This window comes from Alosa alosa, chromosome 5 (assembly GCF_017589495.1).
Source record: "Alosa alosa isolate M-15738 ecotype Scorff River chromosome 5, AALO_Geno_1.1, whole genome shotgun sequence".
NCBI classification, from domain to species: domain Eukaryota; kingdom Metazoa; phylum Chordata; class Actinopteri; order Clupeiformes; family Clupeidae; genus Alosa; species Alosa alosa.
The window spans coordinates 3,451,393-3,464,049 of NC_063193.1; the positions used below are offsets into that span (position 1 = coordinate 3,451,393).

The 12,657-nt window shown below is 43.0% G+C and overlaps 1 protein-coding gene across 1 annotated transcript in view; it reads right to left on the bottom strand.

Moving 5' to 3' along the window:
- The window catches only part of susd2 (sushi domain containing 2), a 29,661-nt gene that overhangs the window by 10,472 nt on the left and 6,532 nt on the right, over positions 1 to 12,657 (bottom strand). Inside the window, exons 6-12 of the mRNA XM_048243644.1 lie at positions 12,278 to 12,479; positions 11,950 to 12,035; positions 11,538 to 11,806; positions 11,113 to 11,256; positions 7,921 to 8,079; positions 7,445 to 7,696; positions 2,200 to 2,481 (exon numbers count right to left, since the gene is read on the bottom strand). Coding sequence (XP_048099601.1) covers positions 2,200 to 2,481; positions 7,445 to 7,696; positions 7,921 to 8,079; positions 11,113 to 11,256; positions 11,538 to 11,806; positions 11,950 to 12,035; positions 12,278 to 12,479 — 1,394 coding nt within the window. The remainder of the gene's footprint in view (positions 1 to 2,199; positions 2,482 to 7,444; positions 7,697 to 7,920; positions 8,080 to 11,112; positions 11,257 to 11,537; positions 11,807 to 11,949; positions 12,036 to 12,277; positions 12,480 to 12,657) is intronic.

The following is a 12,657-nucleotide window of genomic DNA, read 5'->3' on the forward strand; positions in this document are numbered from 1 at the left end:
GGTTTGTCTCAAGTTCACTTTACAAATGAATCCCAAATAGACTTGGACCAGATGCTGCATAGTTTTTTGTCATTTGTGTTTGTGACAGATTTATGAATAATGTCCATAAATAGAGCTACTCTAATGGAAGCTGTAAAACATGTAGGTGATGTGCAGCAGTGATGTGTGCTATGTGGGTTTTACCCCCTGCCATGCTTTTAAATGTGCATTTGGGAGGGTGTTTGGGAGAAACATCATTGAAAGGGTGTTTGGGAGAAACATCATGCTTAAGGTTGGGATTGCTTGGTTGTCCAGTCCTTAAAAAACAGCATCCCCAAATCCACATCACTCCTGTAGTCCACCAATAACAGCCATAGGTGGACATCCCTGCTTCAGAAAGTAAAAGTCCTACCACATATCTGTTCCAACTATTCACTTAACAGCTGATCACAACACAACAAAAGCCCGGTAGATCAGAGGGGTATTCCAGAAAGCAGGTTTACTGGCTTAACTGGGTATGTTAACACAGAGTTAGCGGTAAACCTGGGATTTCAGTTCCAGAACGCTCAAATATGATCAGGCTATGTAAGTAACTATGGTAACATAGGCTCTGAACTGAACTGGGTATGTAAACCCAGAGTAAGCGGGTAAACCTGGGATTTCAGTTCCAGAAAGCTCAAAAATGATCAGGCTATGTAAGTAACTATGGTAACATAGGCTCTGTACTTAACCTGGTAGGGGGTAGGTTTTGTTCAGGTTATGTTCAATTATGTTCGGTTATTTCAGTGCATGTTCAGGCCGCTATTTTTACACTTGTCACACAATGGCGTTTCCTTTTGACGAAGGTCCGATTGACAAAGAAGCACAAAATCATGTAATATTCATCCGTGCAATTCACCGTGAGAGGGCGATAAAACCACGACATCACATGATAGCCTTTCCATTATTTTCCAAACGAGTTTTTCAAGAGCGCTAGAGTTTTTCAGCTGAATCCTAAATATAGGCTACTTGAAAAGCAGCATGGTGGATTAGAATAGAATAAAATAAATATTTAATGTAGCCTACACCATAGTGGACATTTGTGTTTGGCTCACCAGACAGATGGACAAACAACATCTCAGACACATTGAAGATATAATTAAAACAAGTACAGTACAAAAAAGGGGAAACAGCCTATAGAAAATTAATAAATAAGTTTAAATATAGCTGTACAGCTCAGCCGGGTATGCATGTTGTCACTAAGTTTGGTTAAGAATGCTGATGGCATTTTGGGATAAAATATTTTTTTAATAGGCTACACACGCTCTCCGACTGGGAGTTTTTGTAGTGTTGGAGACGCAGAGCATATCGGCAAGCTGTCGGTCAGTCGCGTAAAGTTTGCCTTGCGCTAAAAGCAGTCCCCTTAACTTCATTCGTTTTCCTTGACACAAACCCACGAGGATCATTAATGTGTAGTTTCACCAACTGGCAGGTCAGCATCACTTATTAAATTTTCCAAATGTGCACTGAAATGTGTCCAATAGGCTACCCATGCCTTCCGACATTAACCCTTCCCAAGATGGAGCGCAAACGTTTAACTTGGCCCACAGCTGCAGAACCCGTGTTAAAATAGAAAATTACATGTGGGATTCTCAAAGAATTCTATGGCCCACTCAATCTGTGACAAGGTAGGCTAGTTTAAGAAAGCATCATTCAAAGCAGTCAATACAATACGTGATGTCCAGTGAATTATTTAATTGTGCCTTTGACATTAAATAGGCTATCGTAAACGTACGCATTTACACGGTCAGTTAGGCTATTCTCTGCCAAGCAAGGTCTCGGACGCAGGCGCTTAAGTATTGTAACTTTTTTTTTGTTATTACAGTTCTCTCCTTGTAAGCCTCGACTACTCCGCCTCTGAAAAATACGGTGCTCTTCGTTTCGCCGGTTTCACTCATTGTTTCGACTCTCAATAGATGATGCCTTTATAAGTTCGCCGTGAACGCGCACAACTTTAGGTTATCTAACACAGGGTTGATTGAACTAACTGGTAACCGGTGTTTTGGAACCGACAGCTCGGGTTTAGTCGCCACAGGTTCAGACAACCCAGAGGTTAAGTTTTATCTCAGTGTTTGTTAAACCTCCTTTCTGGAATACCCCTCAGCACATTAGCTCTATCACCTGTGTGGAGTGCACAGGCAAGATGACCACCTCTGATGACCACCACCATCATGAACCTACCTGGCGTGAGGTCTCTGACTAGGGCAGTGTGGCTCCGGACAGCGCTCATGGTGGCATTGCCCATCCTCAGACTGCGTGTGGTCAGGGTGTCATACTTGCAGAAGCCGACCCCGTTCCCAAAGCACATCTTCAGCATGTCGCTCAACAGCGGGTCGCCAGGGGTCTCAGGTAGAGAAAATGCCGGAATAAAGCCTGTGTCGTGGTGCATAGGGGAGGACAGGTATGAGTCCTGAAGGTGAGCGGAGTCGTAGGTGAACAGGGAGGTCTCGTTGGATACGGCCCCTATAGCAGGACATGGAAATTATAAACTATGTAAACAAACAAACAGAATTTGTAAACACAAACAATCAGAATAAGAACACAAGAGCACTGACCACCATCACAAAGAAATGGAAATACCGGTCCAGTAGTAATGATTGTCTAAGGTCTCTTCTGCACTGCAGCTGGAATGTGTTTCCTCATTTGTATTTTTCTTTTTTTTTTTAAATACATTTTTGGGGGACTTTTATGCCTTTAAACTGTTTAAAGAGACACCAGGCAACGTTTTTGTGTTAATTAATCATCTTTGGAAGTCGGTATATGGTTAAATGACTCATTACGGGGCGAATGAAGGCTCTCTCGCCCGCCCCTACTGCCTGTAGGAAGAATATCCCACTTGCAAGTTCGGTGTATGCTACCCGCCGACCTTCAGTCTCACAAAGTCTCAGACATCGCGAGAAGCAGGATCAGTTTACATCCTGCATCCCCAGCACAGAGGCAGGCTAACGAAACGCTAGCGATTGTTGCAAACGTGTGTATAATGGCAGAGCCGGCGAATAAGCAGCGAAAACCCTTGACGGAAGATGCAAAGAAAAGGAAAAGAGCTTCAGACCGAGCAAGGGCTCGCACACGTATCGACACGTACAGGCGGTAGGGGGAGCTTCGTATAGAAAAGGCATCAGGCTTGCCTGGTATCCCTTTAATTTGACAGGGCAGTAGAGACTGTGACAGGAAGCAAGTGGGAAAGAGAGATGGGGTGGGATCGGGAAATTACCTCATTTGTAATGGTTAATGGAAAATTGCTTTGAATAAAAACATCAGCTGAATGAATGAATGTAAATGCAATGTTAATGAAATGTAAATACTGTGGGCCAGATGTATGGACATTTGCGAACGTAGCGTTATCAGCGTCATGGACAAACCGCAGATTGCGAATGCTGTCAGACCCAAGTTTCCGTCGTATTTATCAAGCTTGTGTAAACTGCGCCTTTCTCTGCCTTTCTCCGTCCATAATCGCAATTTCCGAACGTCCATGCAACTGAACGGCAGAGCCTATAGCGCAGTTGAATGAAGTTAACTGATGACAACATTACAAAGAATCAAACATTTAGCGATCATGAAAAAATACATACATGATAAGATGTCAACAAGCAGGGAGATAATGAAGATCAGTAATTTTACTCAATTTTTTTGAGTTTTACTCAAACTACTTGTGCACATAGGCTATGGAAAATTGGTCAAATCTAGCAAGTATGAAAGTGAATGACGTGAAAGTGAAAGTAAGACATTCGAAACACCAATGAAAGTTAAAGGTGCCCTGCCACACAAAACCGTTTTTAACATGTTAGGTCTATATGTGTTTGTGCTATGTCGTGAATGTGAAAATAAACAGCTACCTCCTTCGTCAGCTCTAGCCACTGAAAAGAAAAAGCAGAGAAATTAGGCCAATTGCAAAAGCTCTTCAGATTGACGTGGAATTGATGAGCTCATTACTATTCATGAGCTCGCCCAGTTGAGACCATGCCCACAAAATTCGTTTAACTCTGGGACTGTTTTAGTAGGCCTATGCAAGGATGGCTAAATGTCAACGGGCTATGCACGAATAGAACTTCAACAATGCATTTTGCCCAAGAACCCAGACTTGAGGATCAAATGGCTTCAGTTTATTTTTTGGAACAATGCTATAGGCTTTGCAAAAAGGTTGCTGTTGAAGCCTGGAGCAGTAGGCAACCATCACAGCAGACTACGACCAGTGCCCGTAAGTAAAACATTATTGTCAACTCAAGGAAGTGCTACAGGTTTAATGAACTCGCTAGCCTAGCAGGTTTTATTTATGCACATTTGGACAATGCTAGCACTCGCTAGCCAAGCAAAGTTCATGCCATGAAGCTAGAATTAGTTGATAACAGCTACCATCGCGGCAGTCTACGACCAGTGCAGTCCGTAACTAAAACGTTATTGTCAACTCAAGAAAGTCTTATGTTATACAGGTTTAATGCACTCGCTAGCCTAGCAGGTTTTAATTATGCACATTTGGACAATGCTAGCACTTGCTAGCCAAGCTAAGTTCATGCCATGAAGCCATAGATATATATACTGACTAGATGTCGCCTTGACTACTGCTGTTCATTGGAAAGAATGCGTCAATCGAGACGCCATCTTGCCGCGGTGATCCACTCCTCTAATAATGCATTAGCGTCAATCTAGGTAAAGATCTAACGAAAATAAAATCACCATAAATCGTCAAAATCTCCAGCAATTATCTAGTTTTTTGGGTTGTTCAAACTGACAGGCATGTATTTATGGTCGAGTCTAGAGAAAACTAAGCTTTTGACGATAATAAAGATACATTTTACCCGTCTAGCCCCATAGACTCCCATTCATTCTGCACTAGCTAGCGGCGGCCCCTAGAGGAACAATGAGTAAACTGCAGCCAGTTTTGATACAATGAAGTAAACAGGCTCTCCGTAGACAGGCTCTGGTTGAGGCCACATACCTCTGGTCTCGTTGACTCGTGTATGTTGTAATCTCACCAGAAGTTGCAGTAGATCTGTAGAACATTTACTTCCGTGCTTTAACATGGTCTGTTACTACATACGCCAGTCGTTACTTTTATAATCATGGGTCAATGCTTTGGGCGAACGAGATGTAGCTTAATTCACAAATGAAAAAGCCATGAGAAAGGTGATTTTCTGACGTTTCAACAACGAAACTGAGTTTGCCATCATTGGTTCCCAAATTTGTCCCTAATCGCTAAAAAGGTTTTCTATCGCTGGGGATGGCCAAACATCGCTATAGGTAACACTGACAATACGGGAGAATTAGTTTAGAGCTTCAGATCCCCGCTCCAAGATGGCGGCGGTGTTGACGCATGCTGAGAAGCAGAAGGCGACATCTAGTCAGTATATATATCTATGCCATGAAGCTAAAATTAGTTGATAACAGCGGTCATGTTATGGAGGAAACCTACTAGCTGTTAGCCAGTCAGAGTCAAGCAGCTTAGCTCGTTGAATATTAATGAGAACTGGGGCAAATCGAGCTGAGTCTTCATGCAGGCTTTCAATACCACGCTAGAATGGTTTGAAACAAGGTAACCAAGGCATGTTTTCCACAAAAAATGTTACAGAGTCTGGTAGAACTTCAGACATTTGCAAAAGGAGAGAAGTGCCGCACACTCCCAAGTTACACATATAAGTCTTTAATGTGACTAAAGTGACAACGTTTCGACGTTTCGGCCTGTCGGCCTTCCTCAGGTTACGTGTAAAATAACAGGTAGTACCTTGCCTTTTAAAGGGGAAGCTTAATTGCTCCCACCTGACACATAATTAGGTTACAAAACAGGTGTCAATTAGTGTTCAATTGGTTACAATGAAGGGTTGGACACAAGGTTTTCATATAACAATCAACATAAGTTTTTTCATCATAGTCCACATCCTTACTTCAGAACTTCAGACATTACCACAAAGTAATGAAATACGTGTGGCAGGGCATCTTTAAGGTTGCTTTTGATAGTACAAATACTTACAAAACTGGTGCTCTAAATAGCGATTATGTTGTCTTTGAAAGCTTCTCTTATTGATGCATTGAACTGCAATTTGGATTAACACCTGCTTTTACAAGGCGGAAGTATTTAGGCGCAGAATAGACGTGCGCTTTCAGGAGCAGTCTTTGTGCATACCACGGAATACATAATTAGGCGCTTTTTGCGCTTCCCCTCCCATCTTTTTACGCTAAACTCCCACTTTCCCCAGGATCCTCTCATGAATGCATGCATGACACGAAAAACGCAATTAACCATGTTCAGCTCCCGCGACAGGCAGTTTGCGCTTTTACATCATTGCGGCCTGTTTGTACATACCTTGCAATAATTTTACAAGCACAATTGCGAAACAAATACGCCTGAAGTGGGCTGTATGTACTGTAAGGACAGAGGAATGATGATACTCTGGTGAAGTAAGAAAAAAGCCATCCCTACAGGTTTGAGCCCCTCAGATCTGAGTCTCCAGATTAAATCCATGTACCCTAACCACCTCACCACAGAACGGTGCTAGCTGATGTGAGGATCAAACACTGTCAAGGCCTCATAGCAGATGCATTTTGACAAGTAAATACCTCAATGGACAAAAATGTTTTAGAATACCAACCAACGGCATGTTCCACAAATCAGAATGACTGTAAAAGGGGATGATTAAAAGGGGCTGTGTTTTTGATCTAACCTAATCTGAACCAGTGCTAGCTGGTCTCTGTGACTGACTGTAAAAGGTCCCAAACACATGCTTCTACGTTTCCCCTGCCGGAGCATTTGAGACAGATTAAAAGATACAATAACAATCTCTGAGGCTGAGGAGGGAACCCAGAGGATCCTCTCTCTCTCTCTCTCTCTGTCGTGTGTGTGCTCATCTAACTCTAAACATGTGTTTTCTGGTATCGATGGCTGTCAGGCAAATCCTCCCAGTGATGAGGAATGACAAAATTAAGGCGCCGTTCACACTCCGGGAGTGATTCTGGACACCTCTTATCACTCTCGCGTCTAAACGAGCTGAGATATTTATGATGGCCAATAAAAACAGCTGTAATTGACAACAGATTGCCACAAAAAAAATACTGCTTTGAGGAAATTGCAACATGGAAATACTAAACAGAGGTTTGGATTCGGCCTCAAGCATTGCCGCATTGCTATACATCCTTTGTAGGCCTATTTACCGTGACCTCATGACTGAATATTATCAGAAGTATGAATGACACAAGTCCCTAATGAGGGTTGACACACTGTTTTGAAGTGTACCATATTCTTTTACTGGGTCCGTTTCCTCTCATCATGCTCTACTCTCCCTACTGCCTGAGTCCAGGAACACATGGGATTCATATACGGAGTTAATCTCATACATATAATTGAAATCGTTGGCTTTGTTTCTTGACTTTGTGACTCCAACTCACTGAGTTTGGTTGCAGTAGAGAAGCTTGTATGACTTGCTGGTATACTCACAGGTTGAGCCAAAATGAAAGAGATCCTCAGGTGTGCTCTGACTGGCATCGAAACGCTCTTCATCACTGGAGACGAGGACATCATCGAGGTCATCGGTCATGCTACCCAGAAGGCCTCGCGTGTGGTTAGTGAACTCCAGGGGCAGGAGCACGGTGGTCGCCATGGCGCCCTCTCGGGCCCGCACTTCCACCCCCGCCCCTGAGGGGAACATCACGGTCACGTTCTCCACCGTGGAGGAGAACACAAATACACCTAGAACCGAACAAATCAGATGTGAGGTTTCCTTCAAGTATATGTCATCATGTAAGTGTTTACAGTATTGCCATGTTACACTGACCTATACCAAATCCTACCCTTAATTGGACGTACATGTTGACACGTGTTAGCATTAGCATTAGCTACTTAGTGCAATCTCATGTGTAAGCATAGTTAGCATGTAAAGTCTGGGTCTATAAATCAGGGTTCCGTGTTCTCACCTTGGAGGTCCATCCAGCTCTGCTCTGAGAAAGAGAGAACCTGCTGGTTCCTCAGTACCTCCAAGGTGTTAGCACGCGCGGCGAGTCGCACCTCAATGACATCAGAGCTGTTCTCCCTCATGGCCACAGAGGAGAGTCTGGTGGCCTGGACTAGGGAACCTGAGAGGAAAAATACAATACATCTGTATACACTACACACACTATAGGCCTTAAAGGAGAATTCCGGTGTGATATAGACCTAAAGTGTGTTGAAACATGATACCGAGTGTGAACGTATGTCTCATAGCCCATCTCGGCTTGTCCCCTGCACTCCAAAATCTGGCGCTAGTTAGCCGATGCTACCAACAGCTTTTTCCATGCATTTCCACAGAATTATTTTTGGAATCTGATCCCTTATCATACCTGTTCATTCTTACTCGTCGCTCGACTTATCGTGACTAAATTCAAGATGGCTGCAAACCAGAGGTGGGACCAAGTCACTGTTTGGCAAGTCACAAGTAAGTCCCAAGTCTTAGCACTCAAGTCCAAGTCAAGTCCCAAGTAAATAGAGAGAAGGGCAAGTCGAGTCCAAGTCCAAGTCTCATCAAAGCCAAGTCGAGTCCAAGTCCAAGTCCCAATCTTTTTCAAGTCCTGAACAAGTCATCAGGTACTCTTCACTTAATAATGGCATTATTAGACTATCGATCATAATTTTAACACTTCCATCTAATCCACAGAATTTGAATGTCTTGAAAAATTTTTTTTTATATATGCATGCGATACAATATACACATGTGCATACCAGAGTAATCTGTACAAAACGGATATAGCTACATGACAAATATATATATTGTTTTTCCAAATTGCAGAGCCCACTGTAAGTATGAGTAATAATTTGACTGATGGCATTTCACTGCGCTAGGCCACAGATTTGCCTGCAAACAATTTATTAGGCTGTCTGCCAGTGGCTTACTCATAAGGGAAGCCAAGGTCAACACTTTTATATTATTTAAAAGATAATAATGACAGTCATTTTGTTTTAAAGTATTCATTTCTTAAGAAATACTACACATTTGATGCTGTTTATCTCATTTGTAAATGGTGCACTGTCACTTTAAGCCCATTGTGTGCCACTGTCCACACATTCTCATAATGATCTTTTTTTTACCAGCTCCATTCAAATATAGCCTATGGCTAGTCCACAAACTCAAACATTGTTTGTGCCACATGTAAAGCACAATATTAACAATGATAAGCATGATATTAAGTTGGCACAAACAGCTTTCATTCCTTTGGAAATAGATGCATGTTTGACATGATGCTTGCTTGACATTTTCTGTTTGCAATTAAATGTGAATTATGAGCCTGGTAGCCAGTAGCCACCTAGCTAGCTGAGTGGAATGCGTTTCAATCGGCATATCAATGTGCTTCATGTAAACAAATTATTGAATAGGCCTACTTCAAGACTCACCATTTCCATTACACAAAGGCAAAGACAACTCTTCATATTCTTGTCCACTTTCCAAATCACAGTGAGTGCAGCCTATGTCATAGTGACCTGGATCTCATAGTTTATAACAGTAGTGAGAACCGGATAAACCGCTAATTTCCCAAATCTCAGTATTTGTTGCCTTCATGATTTCCTTTTATACGTTTCTTTTTATACGTTTCTTATATTTAAAAGAAAATATCAATCATCATCAACAATGACAAGCCAGCTGGAACCTGCCACTCGTTTTCTCTCCCTCTCGTGCGTGCTTAGATGGGGTTCTCAATTAAATGCAGTAGGCTAGCATAAGTTCAAGTTGGATCTTAATGGAGAGGACTCGAAAAGTATCATCTTTATGTAACATGCTGTTGGTGCATTTTGACATTGTAAACGTTCTCTTACAAGAGTGCAAATCAGTTTGCATTAAAGCTACTAGTTATTGGCTAAATGTTGGTCGTTTCTCTGTCTCTTGGTGCCCTACACACAGTGCGTAACGAATGTGGGGGTAGCGACAGCACTGAACTGTGCTCTAGACTGGCCGCTTGTCTCCTATTTTTATTTTTTTTTTTTAGTCGGCGGAGGGAAAGCATCTCTGGGATGACTGATCCACGATCAGGAAATTTAGTTTTTGACTCGAGACATGTCAAGTCGTCACAAGTCAAAGAGGCAAAGTCCGAGTCAAGTCTCGAGTGAATAGTTTTCAAGTCCAAGTCGAGACGCAAGTCATGCCGAATTTTATCAAGTCAAGTCTGAAGTCATTAAAATCATGACTCGAGTCTGACTCGAGTCCAAGTCATGTGACTCGAGTCCACATGTCTGCTGCAAACACTAAACTTCGTGAAGATACTGTCTTGTAAGTAAACTACCAGTGCTTTTTCAAAGTTCTCAATGTCTCGTTTTAAATGTCAGGGCCCTCGGAAGTCTACCAATGAAGTGTGGAGATACATTGAGCCTCATAAATGGTGTAAAACAGGGATTTATTTGCATGGCTAGCCCGATGCCAAAGCACCACCATTGAAAAAGCTGTTGGTAGCATCGGCTAACTAGCACCAGATTTTGGAGTGCAGGGGACAAGCCGAGATGGGCTATGAGACATACGTTCACACTCGGTATCATGTTTCAACACACTTTAGGTCAATATCACACCGGAATTCTCCTTTAACAAGGCAGGGTTCCCAATAAAACTGATGTAGACTGCTTTCTATGTCATCTCACACAAATTTCAGTTGAAGTGACAAAAAACTACTAGGTCTACTACTAAAACTACTCTGCAAAGTTAACACCACTCTGAAAAAATCTGCACTTATTACTGATGATATTAAATTTAATATCTATCTATATTTATATACAATTAATTTAATATGTAAGCCCTATGCATTTTACATTCACACTAACATTCAGTTATACACTTATTATTCAGTCATACACTTTGTCTGGCTTCTGGCTACAACAAAAAACAAAAAACAACAGGATGAAAACACATCTTGTGTCTACAGGACTAACTCATCTCTCCCATGACTATCACAGAGCATTTGCTATTGTGTAACACAACTATGAGCTTAATTCCCCCCACCCACCACCAACCCCAACTCCAATCTCTCTGGTCTTTCACTGGGGACTCTTATGGCTTACACAGCGGCCACACAAAGGACCCAGGGCCCCCAGAGAGATGTGGGGCTTACGGGAAAACTCCCACCTCTTTGACTGGAGCGAGAGGGACCCACCGTTCTCCAGTTTCACCGGCTCCGTCCTGCCCTGAACAAACAGGCCTTTGTCTGGGGAAGACAGCAGGTAGTACTCCCCTCTGCCGTTGAAGGTGTAGGCGCCGCCGCCAAATGTTATGAAATGAGGGTCACCGAGCACAGTGCCTGTACGGAGGTGAAGGTCAGAAGAAGACCTCAGTTTTACAAACCAGGACTACAGGTCATCTGGAATACTTAACTGATTCAGAGGCAAATATGATTAATAAAGATGCCCCCTTCCCCGACTGTTACTCGGGGAAGGGGGCAGTTCTCACCCTGCCTGTCATGTGTGCTGAAATGTGCTTGCAGTTCTAGAGTAATATTCTTGTGGTTTCTGTCGATATTTATCATTAATAGTGACAGGCTCAGCTTTTGAGCTCATTATACAGTATGTATGTGTTTCTCACCAGCTTTGGGAGGCTTGTAGGTCCTGCAGTCACTGGAAGGCCTGTGTTTGAAGTAGTACTGGCAGTTATCTGACCACAGGCAGCAATAGTAGAAGCTGAGCACATCGTACTTCCAGTGCGAGAGGCCCGGTATCCGCGGGGGGTTTCCGTACGGCGGGGAACCCCAGTCGTGCCCCCTGTCAGGCGTACTGCCCCCGATGGAGTCACCTGTCAACACCTGGGCACCTGTGTTGTCATAGCAACACTGCTGACCTGCCCCATACTTAGGGCTAGGACATAAAATACATAACAATAAAGAAAAGGTATTTAATAAGACACCTAAATAATACTTACTATCAATGTGTGAATAGGGACATTTTTTGAGACAGTAATGCTTTAATGTGCTATGTTCTTGGGTCATGGCAAAGCATACCTGGCCTGTATGGCTCTGACACAGTGAACACTTCCTGGGTGATAGGTGCACTTACTCCCCTTCTCAATGTCACAGCCGTAGTCAGTCTGTTCAAACCAGAACAAATCTGTTTAACGTTCCAAAGCCACTTACCGGTAATAGGAGGATTCATCAGGTGACTTAAATTAAAATCAAATCAGACATAATGAGGCATTATTACTGACTAGATTTGACACTTCTTTTGTGCTTGGATTAGAATGGCCGCCTACACCATTAACACACTATGTGAATAGAATATACATCTTTGTATCTGTTTATCTGAATGGTACGTTGAGATAGTACCACGTACATGGAATCTGCCCGTGTCTGCCCTGGCCTGGGCGAGTGTGCAGGGGCAGTCTGGGATCTCGGACAGGAAGTCGGGCAGACGCTCCTCCATGGCGTCCCAGGCCAGGCACTTAGCTGTGGCCCACTTGGCTGAGTCCGCCCTGAAGGCCTGCTCCAAGTGCCAGGCTAGAGCGTGAGCTCCACTCCATAAGGCGTTCACATCCCTGTCAGAATATACTACTCATCACAATCACAATAGCAAAGAGCACGCACTTTAGTAAAAAATGCTAATTCCACTGCACTTGTTCTGATAACAAACTAACGCTTCACGGGAGAGGACCGGTCATGCAGTGAAAGGGGATCACCGGAGCACACAGATATTAAAGTTGATTATTTTTTATT